The sequence below is a fragment of the Oryzias latipes genome, chromosome 3 (genome assembly GCF_002234675.1).
Source record: "Oryzias latipes chromosome 3, ASM223467v1".
NCBI lineage: Eukaryota > Metazoa > Chordata > Actinopteri > Beloniformes > Adrianichthyidae > Oryzias > Oryzias latipes.
Genome location: NC_019861.2, coordinates 32564959 through 32588192, shown reverse-complemented (window position 1 = coordinate 32588192; position 23234 = coordinate 32564959). Strand labels below are relative to the sequence as shown.

Sequence of the window (23234 nt, the reverse complement as noted above, 5' to 3'; positions counted from 1 at the left end):
AAATTTATATTTTTAAAATCTGAAGCTGAAGCACCAGAAGCTCCCCATCAGTGCAGCAGCCACACAAACCCACACAAACCCGGTCGCCACTGTACGGCCCGGCTTCGTGCTCCTCAGCTGGTACTGTGCCACCACTTTACTGTAGCCCATCTCCTTTGACCTGCATTCATAATCTCCGTCATACTGGGAGCTCATGCTTTCGATCAGAAGCAGACACTGGTCTTCCTTTGGGCTGCAGGACTTCCTGGAGTTGGGGGTCACCCAGGTGTACTCAGCATGGAGGGAAGACACGGGACATTGCAGGAAATATCTGGACCCAGAGGGAAGAACGACCTTGCTGATGTCCTCTTTTTCTAAAGAAATACAAAGAGGCATGAAGCATTAAGACAAATGTTTGCTATGGCTTTGTTTAATCAGGAACGGGTTGTGTTTTCTTTACCTAAGGGAAGGTGAGCTTTAAAATGAGGCCCAAAGAAAAACAGTTAAAGGTTTAAACACAAAAACCTGAAAGTCTGTTTAGAATGTCAGGACAGACACAACAAAACTCTGATGAAGTCTGACCATTTAACACAGTTTGGGGTAGAACGGATTCTAAACTGTTATTTCTGGTTAGTCTTTGTCTAGTGGAGCGTCAGACGCTGCAGATCGGTCTGGATAAAAGCTTTGAGGCCTCAGCAGCCGATTCTGACCAACACGACGAGCTGGATGATGACGCTCTGCAGAGTTTCTAAAACGGAATTTGTGGTCTATTCTTTCCTTGAATGATAAAAATACTCTACTTAGAAAACAAAGTCATCTTCTATTGAATGTTATCTTTATCTTGGATGACAGTGCTACTGAGCAAATGAAAGTGGGTAAATTTCTGTGAAGTCTATGAACTTTAAGTTATTTTTAGGATTTGTGGAAGTAACGCTGCATTTGGGCGGATTCTGAACAAGAGGAAGTTTAAACAAACCTCAAATGGGATATTCTCAGATTATATCATCTGATAACAGTTGGACTTTAATTTGATGAACATATGTTTTGTCCAGTCGCTCATTACCTTTGTATTTGGCTTGTCTTTCATCGATAACATAAATTGTGGCTAAATTCCCTGGTTTGAGTTTAACATAGAAAGAGACCGTCAGGAAGTTAAAGAACTGCTTCTTCTTTCAGAAATGTAGGCTACATTGCAGACTGATGAACTTTAGATCTAACTACAACCCACATGAAGTGGTGTGGATTGTGGAAAAAGTCTTTGGCTTTGTCCCAATTCCCTCCCTTCTCCATAAAACTGAAAAAAAAAAAAACGATCTAGTGCCCTAGATTTTAAAAGCAGTTCAGAAACCACGCTCACTACTTTTTTTCTTAAACAGTAAATATGACATCACCAATTTCACGAAGTAAAAACCTAATAAATACAAAGACTATTTATGAGTCAACTCTGTTCTGAAGATTGTAGTAGTTTAAGGGGATCCCCAAAAACTACTACAATGGAACCAACCTGGATGAATGAGAGTCTTCATAGACATCTGTTCTGAAGATGAAAAAAAGTTGATAGTTTATTTAAAAACATTTTTTTCTTTTACAAAAATTGTTCAAACGCAATGCATTGGGGTCTCTATTCACCAATCTAGAGAGCATCGATGCACACTGTTTTCTTGCAGAGACTTCTGGGAGATTTTTAGGGTGCTGGATTTTGGAGTTGTAGGTTGTGTCAGAATTCCTCCACTACTCACTAAATAGTACACTATATAGCGCGTTCGCCATTTTGTAGTGCTGTTCAAATCTACAATTTCAAAATCTAGTGTCCTAAAAGTTTCCTAGAAGTCTTTGCGAAAAACCAGTGTGCATCGACGTTCACTAGATTGGCGAATATAGACCACAATGCATTGCGTTTGAACAATTTTTGCAAAGAAAATGTATTTAAATGCATTTTTTTTAAATAAAATACCAAAGTTTTCAACTTCAGAAGACAGTGGATTCATCAATGGTCGTCGTAAAACTTTTGACGAATATGACGTTTTATTCACCGTTTGAAAAAAAAAATGTAGAGAGCACGTTATCCAAATTGCTTTTAAAATCCAGGGCACTACATTGTCCCGCACTATATAGTTTTTCAGTAGTTACGGAGAATGGTGGAAATTCCAAAGACTTTAAAAATGGCATCCAATGCCTCCCTGCTTGACACTCAGCATTAAGGGGTAGGATCAATGGGGATGGGTCAAATGCGGAGACCAAATTTCACACACCTAGGTGTGTGACAGTGTGATTTAATTTAATTTAATTTAATTCGGACACAGCCGTAGATTCCAACAGCTCTACAAATTGGAGAATGCCCAAATATAGTGGATTAGTGATTAGTGAAGGAATTTGGACAGCTTGGTCTAATTGAGCTGTTCGTCTTTTGGTCTTTCCTAAAAGCGTTTCTACTCATTTATATTCCTCTTCCCTTTTTTTAGGTTTAAGATTTTTCATAAATGATGGAGGCAATGTTATGGTCACTGAGGTTTATAGAAATGTCCGTACCTGTAAGGCGAGCAGAGCATCCTTTGTAGTTTCCTGAGATCATTTTCTGTTGAGGGTCTCTGCGAGATCAAAGACAACTCAGTCATCTCCATAAACCAACAGATTCATTACAACAAATACAATGAATTTGCAGTAAAAGAAATGTGACGTAAAACTGCATCATCATAGGAATGGTGCACAAGTTTGTGCTTTCAGACATTCAGAATATTCATTTCAACAGAACTGTCTGCAGGGAAGGACTGCCTCAATACAGAAACAACCCCCCCTGAGCGGCCCCTTTTCTGCCCACTCACACAGGGTGTGGGAGGCTTTGGGGGGTCTTTGCTGCACGCAGATCAGCACTCTTGGACACACACACTTTTATCAGTCGCATTCTGTTTGGGTAAGGAAGTGTATTGGGAGGCATCTGAGGGTATCGCTATACCCACGGTGAAGAGCGTATAAAAGAAGGTTGATGTGTGGTTGCCATGGTGCTAGTTTCCTGTGATGGAACTGGTTAGCTCACGGAGCTGTGTTAGTTGGCTCGAGTCTTGAGTTTGGTAAGAATGTTCTAATCCTATCAGTGGCTGATGTTTTAAGCAGGGGTTGATGTTTTTGTTTTTATTTTATGACAGGATCACAGCAGAGGTAGATCTTGTTTTACCGCGGGGTTTTATGGATTGGACGTGAGGTTTTGCGACGCACCTTGTAGACACACTTGTATCCATGATGGCTGAGGTATATTGTGGTATTCTAACATGATCACTCCTGATAGGAGAGTGGTTGCCATAGAAATGTATACTGTAAAAACTTATGTTTTAATATCTTATTTTATTTTAAGTTACAGCTTTATCTTTAGTGTGAAGTGAACTCATTTTGAACTATCAAGATTTATAGTCCTGCGACATTCCTTTATGCTTGCAGCATCCTGTGAAGAAATAGGATGTTCTTTATGCAAAGTTAGGAGTTTTCCATAGATGCAATAAATATGCCATGGACTACATCCATACCATCTGGGTTGAAGGTTCTTCCCCTGGGAAAGTGTGAAGATTCATTTTCTCATGTGGAGGTTGAAGCTGACTTCACCCTAAAGCCGGGAGGAGCGAACTCTGAGGCTGATACACCAGCTATTGGCCAGTGAGAGCAGGAGGGACCTCTACGGACGAATCAGAGCGACCAGGGGAGGAGGTTCGGCTGCCATGATGTTTCCGGAAGGCGGAGATTCAAACACATGTTAAAAGGACTGTTTTTAAAGTTTTCCATGGTTCTCAGGAAGGCCTATGAGTAATTCGCATGTAACTTGTGCGTCTGTAGGTCTTTTGACTTGGGAATCCAGATATCTGCAACAATGTCTTCAATCTGTGTTAGAACTATTGTCAGGGCAATAAACTTCATGTATTTTTAATCCGGTTGAATCCTTGGTTTGCTTCACCACTCTCGACTATTGAACACGCATGGATGGAAAGAACTGAAAAGCAGAAGATTTCTTTCCTACAAGACTCAGACCGACTCATTTTTACTGACTGTTAAGAATAGTTAGAAACTCCCTTTTAACTTTTTATTACACTAATGGTTCTCTCCTTCCCACAGACTCTCAATCCCGACCAGAAGATCTCTGTCGGTGATCTGGTTTTCCTGAAGGCAATTCAACGGACTGATTGGTCACAACCAAGGTGGACAGGACCCTTCAAAGTTCTCCTCGCCACGCCAACTGCAGTCCGCATTGCTGAACGACCCTCCTCAATTGAATTAAGTTTGAACCATTAGTGTAATAAAAAGTAAAAGGGAGTTTCTAACTATTCTTAACACTGACCATTTCTGGTTCCAACATAGTTCCAACTGAATCGATTTATTTGAAAAGAATTGTGAATTGAATTAATCAAGACTCGGGAATCGAATCGATTCTGAAAATGGTTGGTGATACACTGTCCTACTCATTTAAGTCATAAAAAGTGTAATCATTGCAGTTTTGTGAAATATTTCAATTTCAATACGCTTCAAAAACAACCTCCTCCAAATGCATAAACTTTTTTAAAACACATTTATTATCACAAATCCAATTTCCTTAATGTAATAGTCAAAGGAAACGCAGCTACTGACAGCTTTACTTTGCACTTCATTCAGAGCAATTATATCAGTTTATCTAGTTGTAGCAGTTGTTGCTCTTCAAACATTTCATAATGTTTGAAGAGAGAGTGGTCACTCCTATTTTTAAAACGATAAATATGTTTCCTGAAGTAAAGACCTAATCAGAACATTTTACAAAAACGATTCACGAATCCACTGTTCTGATGATAAAAACTTGGATGGTTTATAAAAAATAAAAAAAACAACATTAAAATACATTTTTTTCACTTGGAAAATCGTTCCAATGCAATGCATTGTGGTCTATATCTGCTAATCTAGTGAGCATCGATGCACATTGTTTTTATTTGCAGAGACTGCTGGGAAATATTTAAGGCACTGGATTTTGGAAGTGAAGATTCGGACAGGACTGCGAAATAGTGAGTGCACTATATAGTGCAGTATGTAGTGAGTAGGGAAGGAATTCGGACACGACCATAGAATTTTCATCATACAGTGGTATGAGAAAGTTTGGGCACCCCTGATAATTTTCAAGATTTTTCTTCATAAATCATTGGTTGTTCGGTTCATCTATTTCAGTTAAATAGAATAGAATAGAATAGAATAGAATAGAATGGCTTTATTGTCATTGTGCATAGTACAATGAGATTTAAGCATCACCATCAGTGCAGGAACAGTAAGGAAGGGAAAAATAGTAAAGACAACATCGTAATATAATAAAATCAAACAAGCAACAAACAGTATATACAAGTGTGCAATATAAGCTGTAAACTGTGCTGAAGAGTGCCGAGATAACTGTGCAAAAATTGCGTATGAAAAAACTGCGTAGACATGTCAAAGTGCAGAGGTGGCAATGAGGTAGGTAGTTGACACTGTGGACAGAGTAAACAGGAATGTTTTTTTTTTTGTTCTTATCTGTGCATTTGGGAATTGAGGATTGTTATTGCCTTTGGAAAGAAGCTGTTTTTTAGTCTGTTCGTTTTGCTTCTGATGCCTCTGTAGCGCCTCCCGGAGGGCATCAGGTTGAACAGGTCTGAGCCGGGGTGTGAACTGTCCTTAATGATATTCTGAGCCCTAGTGAGACAGCGCGCGGAGTAGATGTCCAAATACATGATATAGAACAGGGGTCGGGAACCTTTTTGGCCAAGAGAGCCATAAACGCCACATATTTTGAAATGTAATTTCGAAAGAGCCATACAATAATGTAGCGTCTCTTTCCCACACTGAGGCACGGAGACTTAACCTCTTTTAAGGTTCTTTATTCTGGTTACTGCAGACCGCAACAAACGCCCTTCAATTAATTCAGCAGCTCCTGAATCTCTCCCGCCGAGACGAGAGAGCTTCTCCCAACTTTATATTCCCCTGCTCCCGCTCCAGCCCTCCCATTTCCCTTATTCGGCCCATAGCTGAACCCCATTGATCCAAACTACCTAATAACAGGCTGAGTGACAGAACTGAGAGCCAATCAGATCTCTGCTTGATGCGTTCATTGAACTCCAGAACTTATAACGCGGCCCAACAGCCAAGTTAAATTCAGTCCGCGACAATATGTTTAAAACTAAATATACAGAGTATTTCTCGTAGTAGTTTTGCTGATGGTCTAGTCTGGTTGATACGTGGTGAGTTTCTGCTTCATGATGCAGGCGTTGAGACTTTAAACGTGATCTTAGGTTGGTCTGAATGTTCTGTAGATGTGAGACAGACTGATCACATGCAGACCTGGAGCCAAACACACACTCACACGCTGCAGTGAGTGACGGGCAGCGGGTTTTACGTTATTACAATCCATGCGCGATTCACCTGCTGCCGGTCCCCACAACACCTCAGCCCCACCCTCTGCTTTCTCCCTCACACATCCCGTCCCCGTATCTGCGCGCTCTTTCTCAGAGACGGGAGCGCGCAGTTTTATGCACGGCAATTCACAGGTTTCCGGGTGGTACAAACTCTGTGAAATAATAGATGATAGTAAACTGATAGCGATGGCGCAGATTTTTCTCTCTAAGCACCGCTACTACTGCGCGCCTCTGGCATCGCATCGCGCCCGATAAGGACTGGTCTAATGAAAAAAAAAAGTATACAGTAATTAAAGATTTGTCTGCGAGCCACATGTGACCATCAAAAGAGCCATATATGGCTCGCGAGCCATAGGTTCCCGACCCCTGATATAGCAGATGAACACAGGGATATATGAGAAGTGAAATGAAGTATATTGGATTTAAAGAAACTGTGCAATAATGACTTAAACAAAAATAGGCAGGTGCGTACATTTGGGCACCCCAACAGAAACATACTTAGTACCGTAGATCCTCCTTTTGCAGAAATGATAGCCTCCAATCGCTTCATATAGCTTCCAATAAGGGCCTGGATTCTGGTTGAAGGTATTTTGGACCATTCCTCTTTGCAAAACATCTCCAGTTCAGTCAGATTTGATGGCTTCCGAGCATGGACAGCCCGCTTTAAATCACACCACAGATTTTCAATAAGATTCAGGTCGTGGGACTGAGACGGCCGTTCCAGAACATTGTACTTGTTCCTCTGCATGAATGCCTTTGTAGAATTAGAGCAGTGTTTAGGGTCACTGTCTTGTTGAAGTATCCAGCCCCTGCGCAACTTCAAATTTGTCACTGATTCTTGAACATTGTTTGTAAGAATCTGCTGATACTGACTGGGATCCATGTCACCTTCAACTTTGACATGATTTCCAGTACCTGCACTGGCCACACAGCCCCAAAGCATGATGGAACCGCCACCAAATTTGACTGTGGGTAGTAAGTGTTTGTCTTGGAATGCTGTGTTCTTTGTTCGCCTAGCATAACGTCCCTTGTTATGTCCAAATAACTCGATCTCAGTTTCATCAGTCCATAGCACCTTATTCCATAATGAAGCTGGTTTATCCGAATGTGCTTTAGCATACCTCAAGTGACTCTGTTTGTGGCATATGCTTCTTCCTCATGACTCTTCCATACAGCATCTCCTTGTGCAAAGTGCACTGAATGCTTGAACGATGCACAGTGACACCATCTGCAGCCAGATCACATTGTAGGTCCTTGGAGCTGGTCTATGGGTTGAGTTTGATTGTTCTCACCATCCTTCGCCTCTGCCTATATCTGAGATTTTTCTGGGTCCACCACTCTGGGCCTTTGCTTGAACTGTGCCTATGGTCTTCCATTTTCTCACTATATTCCTCCCAGTGGAAATTTACAGCTGAAATCTCGTAGCAAGCTTTTTGTATCCTTCACCTAAACTATGATGTTGAACAAACTTTGTTTTCAGGTCATCTGACAGCTGTTTTGATTTTCCCATGTTAACATTCTTCAGAGAAGATGCAAAGATCATGCTCTTCGCCACCTTAAATACCTTTTTCTCATGATTGGCTTCACATGTGTATGTAGGTCAAGGGTCAATGAGCTTATAATACAAATATTGTGTTCCAATAATTATTGCTAAAGGTAGTCAAATCAATAAAACTGTACCTGCCTATTTTTGTTTAAGTAATTTTGCACAGTTTCTTTAAATCCAATATCCTTCATTTAACTTCTCAAATATCCCTGTGTTCATCTGCTATATCATATATTTAACTGAAATTGATGATCCAAACAACCAATGACTTTTGAAAAAAAATCTTGAAAATTATCAAGGGTGCCCAAACTTCCTCATACCACTGTATGTAGTGATGCAGTATGTAGTGAGTAGTGAAGGAAGTGAGAGAGCAGCAGCGTCGCATTAGCTACCGTGTCTCTGCAGTGCAGCGGTTGTTGTTCCAGCCGCAGTAAGGATCTCTGGACAGGACGCAGTCCTCACAGCTGTTTCCATAATGCTCACAGTTCACCACATCCACCTCAACCACTTCTTTGCTTGAGCTCACGTACAGCTTCCTCTGCAAAAAAACACGCTTTCCAGCTCACCTGTTTGGTGGAGGAGAAGATGCTGATGTGGGGAAGGGATGAATTACTCACCGAGGGGGGGTGGAGGAAGAAGCCGCCAATGTGGGTGTGATTGTCAAAGGGGCGGTACTCAGAAATGAGAAAGGTGTCGTTTTCAGTCTGCAGCACCTTGTGAATCCCACCATTAGCTGTGAAAAAACACAATCGAGGGGGAAGATAAAGATACAAACCAGTCTGACATCCTACACAACTGACTCACAAATGATTAACTCATTCCAATAAGGCAAATGTCAAACTCAAGGCCCGGGGGCCAAATGTGGCCTGCCATGTCATTTTATGTGGCACGCAAGAGCATAAAAGTTTTTAATTTCTTAAAATAAATATTTTCTTTAGTTGATTACATGTTATTTATGTGTAGCTGTAATTATTTAATGTTTGCAGGTCTTATGTATGTATGCAGACAAAATGTTACATGTGTAATACATGTTCTGTCTAGCTCAGTTTTATATTACTTTTTTTTATTCACTTGGACATGTTATGCGGGTTTTAATAAGCAGACAAAATTTTAAAAGATTTATGTTAGAGTAACAAGCAAACATATGTTTTCTATACAACTGTAATTTTCACTTTAAAAAGTTATAATAAATAAATGAGTTATTTAACATTAAGGAGTAGTTACATTTATTTTTAATTACATTTAGTTACATGTATTAGTTATATTTGGCCCTTTGAGGACAACCACTATAACCACTAAAATTATCAGGGGTGCCCAAACTTTCTCATACCACTGTATGATGAAAATTCTATGGTCGTGTCCGAATTCCTTCCCTACTCACTACATACTGCACTATGATGTGGCCCTCAGTGAAAATGAGTTTGACACCACTGCAATAAGGTGTATTTACATGCCTCCCCTTTATCTCATCATTTACACAAATAAACAAAAAAAAACCCACTATGGATAAAAAATAAAAAGCAACAAGACATTAGAGAAAGCAGAAAATGAATTTCTCAAGTTCTTTGCAAACAAGACTAAGAAGATCAAAGAGCAGCTCCCACCTCCTTGTTGTGATGATTGTGTTGTGGTGGAGCCTGTTTCACACAAATGGTCTACTTTTAGGCCTGTCACACTGGAGGACATAGCTGCTCTGTTGACCAAGTTAAAACCTTCTACTTGTCCATTTGATATCATTCCTTCCACGCTCTTCTTAACCCTTGCGCTATCCTAGGCACTTTAACATTGGGAGTTGGGTCATCTAGACCCACTAGACAGTGCTCTGAACCTTTTTTCTTCAATGATTTGTGATCTTCACTGGTGTCCATGGATTACATGAAATCTTTCCACCTTTATCCACTTTTGTCATGGTAGGAAGAACACGTCAATGTAGGGTGGGGTCATCTAAAATAGCACAAGGTGTTTGATACCATCGGCCAAAGTGTGACTGAAATGATAAACCTTTCACTTTCCACTGGTGTGTTTCCAAACGCATTTAAACATGCCATAGTGGAGCTTCTGCTGAAAAAGTCTAATCTGGACCCATCACTCTTCCAGAATTAGAGACCCATCTCAAAGTTTCCATTTATCTCAAAGATTCTGACCTGCAGCTAAACTCAGAGAAAACAGAAACCTTAGTTATTGCCCCTGATGATGCTATACCAGGGATTAAGCAGCACTTGGGTTCTCTTGGCCAGGCTGTCAAACACAGCCTTAGAAATTTGGTGTCATTTTTGACAAAGAAATGTCGCTGGAGCAGCACTCGAAACAGCTGATCAGGAACAGTTTCTTCCAGTTGAGGAATAGTTCTAAACTACGGAAAATTGTGCCATATGAAGATCTAGAACTTCTTATCCATGCCTTTGTTTCTACACGGCTGGATTACAGTAACAGTCTGTTTTCCTGTCTGAATAAGAAGGAGCTGTCTCGCCTGCAGCTGATTCAGAACTCTGCTGCGAGGATCTTGACCTGCACCAAGAGAAGAGATCACATCTTCCCTACTCAAAGCTCTTCATTGGCTCCCGGTTGCTTACCGTTATCAGTACAAAATCTTAGTTTTGACGTTTCTGATTTGATTGCCCCCTACAGACCATCTCATGCACTGAGGTCTGCAGATCAGAACCTGTTGATGTTCCCTTGCACACGGTTCTGAACTAGAGGAGACAGATCCTTCCAGGCTGTCACTCCCAAACTCTGGAATGAGCTTCCATTGTCCCTGAGTTCCCTGGACTCTGTGAATTCTTTAAAAAGTCAACTGAAAACTTTTTCTTTTTGCAAAGCATTTTAACTGAAACTGCTTTTATGGGTTTGAGATGATTGTTTTACGTGGTTTATGATTTTTATCTTATATGTTTTTATATGTATATATATACATATTTTAACCTGTGAAGCACCTTGTGACTTCTGTCTGTGAAAGGTGCTTACGTACTTACATACTTTACGACTGATGTTATTTGCTCTCAAAAGTAAAAATAAAATAAAAAAACAACTAAAAAAAAGAACAAGCACAAAAAAGTATGGAAATGTATGTTGGCCACATGTAATGGGCGTGGTCAAAACGCACATTGCTGCAATGCCCAGAAGTATTTTTTTTAACCCTAACCTCGTGCTAATGATGTGCAAATGATCACTTCCTTTCTTTAACTCACCACGCCAGCAGTTTTAGGAACCTGTGACCAAAGAGAATTTCAAGTGTTTCTGGGTTCCTTCGTCGCTTTTATGGCCACAAATGGACAAAAAAAAGCCACCATACAACTCCACGACACATAGCCACACCATCTGCCTCCAAGACTAATATCATCCGCTACTCCAAATGTGAAAAGGGAAGTCCACACTCACCGTCTGGATCTCATCCTGTCACCTCCACCTTATGGACTCACGCTACTCCATCATCGCGGGGTGTGTTCGCCTTTACACTACCACATACAACCATCCTGGACAATAAATCAATAAATCTGTGACTTTACCCACTCCTGTGTTTTTGATCTTTCCGGGTTTCAGCAACTGTGTCTGTTCACGTCATTGCAAATCATTACAGTTTAACTGTTAATATACAAGAGTTTTATGGGAACCTTGCACTGATGGTTCTTCATGGAATAGGAAAAAGAATCAAGAATCACAAGGTTTTTCATGTGCTTTGCATCAATATATAACTTGATCTTTTCAACGTTCATTTATTTACAGCTCCGTGTGTGAAGGTTCCTATAGATAAAGAAAATTCTAACAGCCGTAACCCTTGCACTATCCTAGGTACTTTAACATTGGGAATGGGGTCATCTAGACCACTAGACAGTGCTCTGAACCTTTTTTCTTCACTGGTGTCCATGGATTACATGAAATCTTTCCACCTTTATCCACCTTTGTCATGGTAGGGAGAACACGTCAATGTAAGGGTGAAGACAAAAACGCAATGCATTGTGGTCTATATTCGCCGATCTAGTGAGCATCGATGCACACTGGTTTTTCGCAGAGATTTCTGGGAAAATTCTAGGGCACTGAATTTTGGAATTGTAGATTCTGACAGCACTACAAAATGGCGAACGCACTATATAGTGCACTATGTAGGGTCAGGGTTGGAATTCTGACACCGCCACTGAATAATTAGGAGGATGAAGAATCCTACAATACTTCTTTGCGCTTATTTCATTTCTGTTCAAGAAATTTCGATAAGAACAACTGTACCGTGTTTCTGCCATAACTTTGGCCAATCGCTCTCATTGAGACGACTATTGTTGTAATTGGTCTATATAAAAAAATTCGAACTGAATTCTTGGGGGTTTTATCATACATGTCATCAATCTCACCAATCAGATGTGGTTAACGTCCTCACTTCCTTAGTGCTGACATCGTGCATAAAGTCTCTCAGTTACAACGAAAATAACAACTACAGATTGTGTTTAGTGTTGTAGCTTCCTGCAGGAATCAATGTCAGATCGTGTAAAAAGTGCATAAAATATTGAAGCCCAACCGTTTTTCACTACATCTCCCAAGAATCATTGGGCTCATGTTACAGCATCCCTTACTGTTAACTCATGAAGCACAACTACAAACAGAAAATGTGTTCCGGTACAATATCGCAATACGCATCGCATCGTGTGACGTGTATCGGGATACGTATTGAATCACCAGACTCTTGCAGATACACACCCCTACTAAGTAGTGAGTCCTGAGGGAACTCGGACACAACCATTGAGCATTATCGTGAGATATCACAGCTAACATCCTGAACTCATTTCATGATCTCAGTTTATAAATAAACTGATTTTGCTTTACCATTTACACGTTCATAGTTGAGTTTATATATTACCATGTGATGACATAACAGCAGGAAAAAACGTCACAAAAAATGAAGGGGCCAAAATCTCTTAACACCTCAACGAACCAGTTCAAAATCCACTAACGAAACCAATAACACACGTTATTATGGGATGGTCACAGGACCTGCAACGAGGCGGCCATGGTTTGGCAAATTTGCACAATACGGGTAAGAAAAACCTTTAGCTATCGTCACAAAAATTTCCCACATAAGCCACCAAAGTCTACAACCACAATCGCAGTTTTATTGAGCTTTGACCTTGGGAAGAAGATGCCATCTCGAATTTTCCATTGGGATTTTCCTCACGTATTGTTGGGAAACTACTTTGGGGGGAAAAAAGTGAAGTGACTAGTAATGTTCACACATTTTTTACCCCAAATATTGTGAAAATGTCATCAATAAATCCTTGGCTTAAGCTGGAAAAAACAATATAACCATATTAGGAATGTTTACAGCAGACAACTGTAGCCAAGGAAAGAATTTGTACTTTTGTAGATTCTTTTGAAAACTATACAGACATGTTCATTACTCCCAGTTGACCAAAGAACAAAGCTATGGAGCCAAAAGAGTCAGAGAGAATCCAAACTACACACAGAATGGGCTTAACGGAGAGTTGAACCAGCATCCAGGGTATTCAGGCAAAAGTGCTATCCACTACACCACTCAGCAGTAGGCCACATTCTATGGAACAAACAGAGCAAATTAAAGGAAGCATTACGAATGCTGCTGATTGCTGGTTAACACTTTTTATTATTGAGTGTAACGTTTCTTAATGCCTTAACCCAGGGGTCGGGAACCTTTTTGGCCAAGAGAGCCATAAACGCCACATATTTTGAAATGTAATTTCGAAAGAGCCATACAATAATGTAGTGTCCCTTTCCCACACTGAGGCACGGAGACTTAACATCTTTTAAAGTTCTTTATTCTGGTTACTGCAGACCACAACAAACGCCGTACAATGAATTCATCAACTCCTGAATCTCTCCCGCCGAGACGAGACGAGAGCGCTTCTACCAATTTTATATTCACCTGCTCCCGCTCCAGCCCTCCTATTTCCTTATTCGGCCCAGAGCTGAACCCCATTGGTCCAAATTACCTAACAACAGGCTGAGCGACAGAACTGAGGGCCAATCAGATCTCTGCTTGATGCGTTCATTGAACTCCAGAACTTATAACGCGGCCCAACAGCCAAGTTAAACTCAGTCCGCGACAATATGTTTAAAATTAAATATACAGGTGAATGTGTGCATTTGATGTAATTTCAACATTTTTAAAGTACAATAAGTCTGCGGATTATTTTTAATAACATTGGTATGCTAGTGCTAATAAATGATGAGTATTTCTCGTGGTAGTTTTGCTGATGGTCTAGTCTGGTTGATACGTGGTGAGTTTCTGCTTCATGCAGGCGTTGAGACTTTAAACGTGATCATAGGTTGGTATGAATGTTTTGTAGATGTGAAACAGACTGATCACATGCAGACCTGGAGCCAAACACACACTCACACGCCGCAGTGAGTGACAGGCAGCGGGTTTTATGTTTTTACAATCCCTACGCGTTTCACCTGCTGCCTGTTCCCACAACCCCCCCACCTTCTGCTTTCTTCCTCACACATCCCGTCCCCGCAACTGCGCGCTCTTTCTCAGAGACTGGAGCGCGCAGTTTTAGGCACAGCAATTCACAGGTTTCCGGCTGGTACAAACTCTGTGAAATAATAGACAATTGTAAACTGATACTAGTGCTGGCGCAGATTTCTCTCTCTAAGCACCACTACTACTGCGCACCTCTGGCATCGCATCGCGCCCGAGAAGGACTGGTCTAATGAAAAAAAAAAAAAGTATAATTAAAGATTTGTCTGCGAGCCACATGTGACCATCAAAAGAGCCATATATGGCTCGCGAGCCATAGGTTTCGACCCCTGCCTTAACCCCTCCTTAACCCCTCCACAGCTGAGGTATTTTCTAATGCTTTTAACCTGGTCCTTTCTCTGTGTACCGATGTTAATACTTTATTATGTAACTTTAACCGTTATTGTCTTTCCATCTTGGATGAAGTTTGTCCTGTTAAAACTACACTGGCTCCTGTCACTAAGGTTTCCCCTTGGATTAACGACAGTATTCGCCGTCTGAAACAATTATGTAGAAAAGTTGAAGGTTTATGGAAAAGAACTCACCTAGATGTTCAGCTCCTTCATCTTACGGATCTTTTAGTTTCTTTTAACAATGCTGTTAGAGATGCGAGGGCTGCATATTTCACTAATCTCATTTCCAAAAGCAGAGGTAATCCTGAAGTGTTGTTCAACACTATTAGTGATATTGTTATGCCCAGTCCACCTGCCGTTCCCATCCATTCAAATGATGATTGTGAAAAGTTTTTATCATTTTTTATTGAAAAGGTCAGATCTGTGAGAAGCTCTCTGTGTCACACAGCTGGTCCTGGCTCTGGTTGTATTCCTAGTCCGCCTTGTCCTGTGATTTTAGACACATTCTCACCTCTTTCCCTCCCTGAGCTAGTCAGATTAGTTGGCACAATGAAGTCATCCTCTTGCTCCCTCGACACGCTGCCAACTTCCCTGCTCAAAGATGTCTTCCAGTCCATTGGTCCCTGTGTCCTGTCAATAATGAACTCGTCTCTGCTGTCTGGTCAAGTCCCTGAGCACTTTAAGGAAGCTGTTGTACTTCCTCTCCTTAAAAAACCTGGGCTTGACCCCTCCCTCTTGAGCAGTTTTAGACTTATTTCTAACCTTTCTTTCATGTCTAAAATTTTAGAAAAGGTTGTTGCCAAACAACTTACAGCTGCTCTCGACAGTCATGGGACATTCGATCAATTTCAGTCAGGTTTTCGCAGAGCTCACTCCACTGAAACAGCCCTTCTCAGAGTCACTAATGACATCCTGATGCAGAGTGATGCAGGAAAATGCTCTGTGTTACTGTTATTGGACCTGACCGTAGCCTTTGACACTGTGGACCATTACATCCTCTTGGACAGGCTGAAAAACTGGGTTGGGGTTTCCGGATCAGCTTTAAACTGGTTCTCCTCATATTTGACTGGCAGATCTTTCTCTGTTGTTTTCAAGTTTAAGTCCTCCTCTGCTCCCCTCACTTCTGGTGTGCCCCAAGGCTCAGTTTTGGGGCCTTTATTGTTTATTTTATATATGCTGCCTTTACAGAATATTTTAAGTTCTTTTAATGACATTTCTTATCACTTTTATGCTGACGATATTCAGCTTTATGTGTCTTTTAAACCCCAGGATGTTTTTAAAATACAGACTTTACAAAGGTGTCTGGATTCAGTTAAGAGCTGGATGAATAAATACTTTCTCCAACTCAATGAAGCCAAAACTGAGGTCCTAGTTTGTGCTCCTGACAGTTGTCTCCCCCAGATAATCCATGAGATCGGTCCACTTGCTTCTTTTATCAAGCCCTCTGTCAGGAACCTAGGTGTAACTTTAGACCCGGTTTTATCCCTGGACTCTCATGTTGGCTCACTTGTTCGCTCTTGTTTTTATCATCTTAAAAACATTGCATAACTGAGTCCAATTGTGTCCCGTTCTGAGATGGAGATGCTCATTCACAGTTTTATATCCTCCCGTCACGATTATTGCAACTCCATCTTCACATGTTTAAGTAAAAAATCTCTAGAACGGCTCCAGATTGTCCAGAACGCTGCTGCTAGGCTTTTAACCAATTCATCCAAGTTCTCACACGTCACCCGGTTGTTAATGCAGCTGCACTGGCTCCCCATCCACTACAGAGTGCATTTTAAAATCCTGGTGTTAACATACAGAGCTCTTAATGACCAAGCACCAGTCAACATAAAAGACCTGGTGCAGCCACACACTCCCAGCAGGTCACTGAGATCGTGTGACCAGGGTCTGCTGGCTGTTAAGAGAACCCGGTTAAAAACCAAAGGAGACAGAGCCTGTGCCGCAGTGGCCCCATCCCTCTGGAACTCCCTTCCTCTCAGCCTCAGATCTGTGGACTCAGTGTTTTCTTTAAAAAGCAGCTAAAAACATATCTTTTTAAAATAGCTTTTTCTTGAATTATTTTTAACATGTGTTTTTACTGTGTTTTACTGTTGCTTTATCGTGTTGTACTGTGAAGCACTTTGTGATTTCTTATCTGGAAAGGTGCTATTCAAATAAAGTTTATTATTATTTATTATTGTAAAAAAGTACATCAAGTTAGCCTTTAGCTTATTGCTAACATGCTCCTTTGTGGCTGGCTCTACCTAAAGCCTTCATTAAAGCTTAGAATGACCATCAGACCTCAAACGTAAAAGCAGCTTAATTTCAAAGTTCTACTCACCTAAAGACAGGAAAATAACCGTGTAGGGACTGTTGCCACTGTGCTGGGAAGCGTCCACGTAGATCCCAGTGTAATGGTGACGATACACCAGAAGTGGGAGAGAGTTTTTCACAGGCTTCACCCATTGCTCCATCTCTGACACCTCCTTGATGTTATTTAGGGTTTCTCCATCCAGCTTAGAACTGTCAAGAACACACTAAACATACAAGAAAAAGGGTTTTATTCACAAAGCATCATCTGACGGATGTAAAGTTTTGAAGTCGTTGTACTTTCATACCTCCCGAGGCCTGTTCAGTTTGCTTTCTGATTTGGGTTCTTTAAAACTGGACTTCATGAAGACTTCATGAATGTCTGCTACTGTGTACATGCACACGGCACTCACACCCCTGCAGAAAAGAAAACACAGAATGCCGACATCAGCAGCGACTTCTATTTTAGTCATGCTGACTGTTGAGACCCAAACAAGACAAGAATCACTTCAGACTGCAGAAAAACCCAGCAGTAAGCAAAAGAAGAGCAGAGATCAGGGAACTTGAACTGATGCAGGTTTCTGCAGAATCAGCTGATGAAGAAAACAGATTTGACTTCAAATTTGACTTGTTTTAGGAACTTTAAACTTTGACAGAAATGGTAACACGAGTTTGGATCTGTTGATTTTCAAATCTACTGTTTTTTTATTTTGTGTAATTTCATCCAGGTTTGTCACTGACTGTGGAGTCTTACCATTCATTCCTGAAGAGAGCATAAACTTTGCTTTCCTCCCATCTGTCTGCATCCACAGTGGCCACATGCACCAGTTCAGAGAAATGAACTTTTTTCTCTGGATCTCCACAGAAGAGCCGAGCATTCATCTGGGAGGTCCACTTATTCTGCAGGAGGTTCTTTGGGCCGCCGACGTCGGCCTTAAAACACCAAAGATCAAACCCTGGGTTAGGATCAGTGGTCATAACTACAGTTGTGTCTTTTCTTCTAAAATCTGTATTTTTTTTCTATTTTTTCAGGCTTTACCAGGCAAATCTGGCTCACAAAGGGGATCCACTCATCACTGTAAAGGTCTGCGTCTTGGTTTCTCTGCTTGTAGAAGGCGTACATTCTGTTCTGAAGGGAGTCTTCTCTGCTGCTGAGCATCAGACCCACGAAATGCTGCTCTAAAGACACACAAACCAACAAAAAACACTTCAACTATGCAGGTAAAATAAGGTCTTTAGGTATCTTTTTTTATGAAATACCTTTATTGTGACTCTGGGGTGCAAGCCTTTGACTCCCAAAGCGGTGAATGCCGACGTTCTCCCCATACCCAGAGGAGGTCATGTAAAGACTGGTGTGATTTCCAGACTCTGGAAGAAAAATCTCCTGCTAGATGCAGACAGGAGCAACTGGTGCAGCCACAAGATCAAAGATTTTGGAAAGCAAATTTGATACAAAACAAGACATTAAAAAACAAACTCGCCAACAAAGAGCGAATGTTCCCCTTCCTTTGTGATAAATCTCTTGATGCTTTGTGTAATGTGTTGGAGTCTCTCAGATGGATAACATCGGGCTTCTGTGGGTTTAGGTGTTAAATCCTGGAAGACGGTGACATCATCATCATCCTATCAAAAAATGGGATAAATGATCAAATTACCGGAAACAGGATTTGCTTTTGGTTCTCCAACAAAAACTTTCTGTTTTGCTCATAAAGTCAGGAGGAATTAGGCGGAACAGTTCCTCAAACCGAATGCTTACCATCTCACAGCACTTGGTTTCCACACGGCTGCTTCCACACAGAAATGTCGACCCTCTTCCGTTCCTCTGAACCACACTGATGTTGTATTCACATCCCTGAATAACAACAGGAACATTTCTCATTTTTCTGAACATTAACAAAAGTGTTTTTTTTCCTCCAAATCATCCTGAATGGCTCACTTTATCTTTGCATTCCTCCCACACCACCTTCTGTTCTGGAGGAGTCTGTAAAGAAACATCAAACAGCTGTTTTCAGTGCAGCTTTAAACTTTACTGCAAACACGTCACACTGTTCAAAATCCTCCTCTGCTGCAGCTGTAGAAGCATCCGTCACCTTCTCAGAGCTCTGGAAGTTGAAAAAGGTCAGGTGTTTTTGTCCCACAGACGTAATGATGCCTGGTTGTGTGTCTGCGATGATCTTCACTGGTTTTTTATGTCCTTGCAAAGGAAACCTTTTAAAAACAGACCCTGGAATCAAAATAAATGAAATGTTAGTCAGTTGGAGGCCAGGAACCAAAAAAAAGGAACTTTGCTAATCAGATTCTACATTAAGCATCAAGATTCTGAAAGCTGGATTCAGTCGACAAATATTCCACAGCAATTTGAGTAAAACTGGATTCCTAATTTGCGAAAACTTAACAAAAGGTACATTTCTGTCTATTTTATTATTTTTATGTGGATCCTTTGTAAAAAAACAACAGGACTGACGCAACATTCAAGCTCATTTGATAATGTAAAGAACGTTTGTTTATATATATATTCATTGTAAATGTAATCCAATGATTCATACTGTCAGGTCTCCTGGCTGTGGGGATGCTGTTGCCTAGCAACTGAAATAGGTCAGTTTCTGACTGTCCCGCCAATTTAAAATGCACAAAAATAATTTATGCTCCGTAATTCTGAACTATAAAAGTAACAGTGAAGACTTTAGAAAAAAGTGAAGCAGATGACGACTGCAGAAGCGAAACACAGACAGAAAATTACAATCTAAAATATCAAAAACTAACAAAGCTTAAAAAAGGAAAGATACATTGATTTAGTTACCTGTCTGGAGGCTAACACATAAAAAATATGAAATTAAAAAAAATAAAAACACAAAAAGATGACTTTACAAGTTATTGTCAAAAGTTCTTCATTTCCAATATTAAACTACCCTGACCGGAGTCCTGAACTTTTAATTTTTTTTTTTTTTAGTTTAGGATCCACATCGTTTATTTATTCATTTTTAACCAAAAAACAAAACAAAATTAAAAACACTAAATGTACTTTTGATAAGTTTTCACAAAACTGGAGGTCGAGCTTCTTTTTGTACTAATATATTTGAAAGATCGAATAAAAACATGAGACAAGTTTAAAGGAAACTCTTGTGATAAAATTATATGATATAGTAATATTAAACAAAACCTGTAATTATTAATCAAAAATAATAATTTCCTACCAGTTTCCGTTCCTTTAAACACCATCCTGGGTAAAGACTTGGAGTCAGTCTCAGATAAACTGATGGCGCAGAAAAATGAGAAATATAGACAGAATAAACGCAGCATTTTTTACGAGTAACGTCTCAGCTGTTTGAATGAAATGACTTATGATCTGTTCTACCGTTAGTGTTATCAGATCAGACGTGGGCGGGGCTAATGCCCTGGAGTTTTGCTCCCCCCCTCCCCTTATTTAAACCACTGACTTGTTTACAGTCAAGGGGCAACGGAGCCTCCGCAGGGCAAGGAGGAAGCTGTTGTTGTTTAAATAGTAAACGTTATTGGACTTTGATCTAACCATCGTTGGTAACGAGCTCACTTCAGTCCAGATTGGCGAGTTTCTGCAGAAACGTGGACTCAGACAGACTCATAATAACCAGACTCCGTTCTAAAGGAGTTTTGTGCTTTTAGAATAAATGATTAAATGAAGGTTTGCTTTGATCTCTCTATAGATGTTAGAAGATCATGAAGTATCCAATCTACGGTGAACACTTTAGCGCCCTCTGCTGGAGGAACAGGCATATTACACTTTCATACAAATTCTGCACCTGCTTCATACTTGATCGATAATGTTTCGTTATGAAACCAGTTTTCTATTAGAATTGGTTTGTGTTCATACAAAATGTTTGACGCCCCCTGTAGGCTTGGATGAGGGTCCTGCGCTTGATTCCGGCCTTCCTCAGCAGCTTGATGAAGTACAGCCTCTGCTGGCCTTTGAAGACAATGGTCTGACTTTAGATGTTAATGAATCTTATTAACACTATCAGGTATTTGCAAGAAATCTATAATGCTAATAAATATCTTACTAGCATCTTAGACATGAATAATGTTCATTAATTAGTTAAGTTATTTAATGAATCTTATTAAGCTTATTAATACTTAAGCTTGTGTGAGACCTCTATAATACTAATAAATGTTTTAATAGAACCATAATACTTTTTAATTTGTCAACAAATTACAATGACAACCACAACCACAACAAATCTTGTTAATGAATCGTTGCTTGTTAACACTCAAAAATGTGTTTGACTTCTATAATGCCAATAAATGTATCATAAGCACCTACTGTTCTAAACAATATACACGCGCCTCATTCTATGCTTATTGCTGAGTTGTATTAATGGCAGAATAAAGAGCCAAACTGAAATAGCGTCTCATCATTCAAAGACACCACATACTTGATCTATAATAATGTTGTTATAACATCAGTTTTCTATTATAATTGATTTGTGTTCATACTAAATATTTGTGTGGTGAAAAGTTGTGCACATAGATGAGTGACCTGGAGTGGAAAGTCTGTCTGGTGATGGAACACAGACAATCTGAGTGGGATTTTTGAGGCAAGAAAAAAATAATTAAATATCATCAACTTTAGATAAAACATTTGGATGTGGGGTTTTCTAAATTAAGGGGTTCCTAAAAACGTTCTAGTCAATTAAACTTAACCCTTGTGCTATCTTAGATGACCCCACCCTTACATTGACGTGTTCTCCCTACCATGACAAAGGTGGATAAAGGTGGAAAGATTTCATGTAATCCATGGACACCAGTGAAGATCACAAATCAAAGATTGATAAAATGCTTGACATGGAGAAAGAGAAATTAGTTCAAGATAAGGGTTCTTTCTCATGAATTCATTAAAAATAGTAGTCTCAGCTTCCTTGATTTTTCACTCTTGGAATATTACCTTTAACCCTGTGCTATCCTAGGCACTTTAACATTGGGAGTTGGGTCATCTAGACCCCACTAGACAGTGCTCTGAACCTTTTTTCTTCAATGATTTGTGATCTTCACTGGTGTCCATGGATTACATGAAATCTTTCCACCTTTATCCACCTTTGTCATGGGAGGGAGAACACGTCAATGGAAGGGTATCAGAAACTTGGCTTGATGATAACAAGATGGTGGAAGTAAACCTTGAGGGGTACGAGCTTTATACTACCAAGAGAAATAGAAGAAAAGGTGGAGGAGTTATACATTGAACAAAAAATAAATAGCATACTTGTTGAAGAATTATCTTACACTATTGATAATGTTCTGGAATGTATCAGAGTAGAAATAGAAGAGGAACATTCAAAAAAGATATTGATTAATTGTGTGTATAGACCACCGGGAACAAATATGGCCAACATCAGTGAAAACATGTCTGACGTTTTAAATACCGGTACTATGGGCACAAATAAAATAAAATTAGTATGCAGTGACTTTAATATTGATTTAATCAATTCAACTGGTTTAAATCAAACAAGGGAGTTTATCAACTCAATGTACAATAACTGTTTATGCCCAATAATTAACGCATATAACCACAGAATCAGCAACGTTGCTAGATAACATATTCACAAATAGAACTGATAAAGACATTTTGGGAGGCCTTCTGTTTTGTGATATTACTGATCACTTGCCTGTGTTTGCTGTGTTGAAACATGTGTCTTCAAAGAAAATCTATGCACAGATCCAGGAAAAATGTACAAGATGTTGCAATCCTGATAACATTGATTCATTTAGGAGGTCTCTATGTAATCAAACGTGGAATGAAATCTATGTTTCTACGGATGTGAATGAAGCTTATGATGCCTTTCTGCAACAATACATAGAGCTTTATAATTTAAACTGTCCAATGATTAAAATTAGTCAAAGAAAAAAAAAATGAAAAGCCTTGGATAACCAAAGGTATTGAAAAGGCTTGTAAAAAGAAAAATGCACCATACAGACAGTTTGTAAAAGTAAAAAGTAAAGAAGCAGAAAATAAATATAAAAATTATAAAAATAAATTGGTGAACATAATAAGAAATTCTAAAAAACAGTATTATCATAAGTTAATTGAGCAACAAAAATTACACATACAGAAGACTTGGAAAATAATAAACAAATTAACCAAAAAAAAAAAAAAACAATAAGAAACAAGAGTATCCAAGTTATTTAAAAAAAGATGATATTCATATTAGAAATCCAATGCTTAT

The 23234-nt window shown here is 39.8% G+C and overlaps 1 protein-coding gene across 2 annotated transcripts; it reads right to left on the bottom strand.

The window, feature by feature from the left end:
* LOC101171477 (semaphorin-7A-like) lies at window positions 1-20484 on the bottom strand. 2 transcript variants are annotated; one of them, XM_020700671.2, is made up of 14 exons: window positions 20235-20484; window positions 19131-19264; window positions 18977-19021; window positions 18797-18892; window positions 18522-18636; window positions 18301-18408; window positions 18080-18219; window positions 17795-17973; window positions 17349-17457; window positions 17072-17267; window positions 8529-8644; window positions 8304-8449; window positions 2509-2567; window positions 1-353 (listed from the first exon to the last, which is right to left on the bottom strand). In XM_020700671.2, exons 1-14 carry the CDS (start codon window positions 20338-20340, stop codon window positions 13-15), a joined length of 1890 nt encoding a protein of 629 aa, XP_020556330.2. In that variant the 5' UTR covers window positions 20341-20484; the 3' UTR covers window positions 1-12. The 2 variants fall into 2 exon arrangements, with proteins under 2 accessions (XP_020556330.2, XP_004067517.2); XM_004067469.4 differs by having other exon boundaries at window positions 18522-18663; window positions 20235-20483.
* Between the last annotated feature and the right edge of the window lie 2750 nt (window positions 20485-23234).

What these genes read in the sequence shown, in the direction of transcription:
- LOC101171477 (XM_004067469.4), bottom strand. Translation starts at nt 20,340, where the DNA reads ATGCTGCGTTTATTCTGTCTATATTTCTCATTTTTCTGCGCCATCAGT. An exon ending in ACTTCCAGAGCTCTGAGAAG is followed by an intron (nt 19,022 to 19,130) that starts GTGACGGATGCT and finishes GTTTCTTTACAG; the next exon opens with ACTCCTCCAGAACAGAAGGT. An exon ending in CGCTGCACTGCAGAGACACG is followed by an intron (nt 2,568 to 8,303) that starts GTAGCTAATGCG and finishes TTGATCTCGCAG; the next exon opens with AGACCCTCAACAGAAAATGA.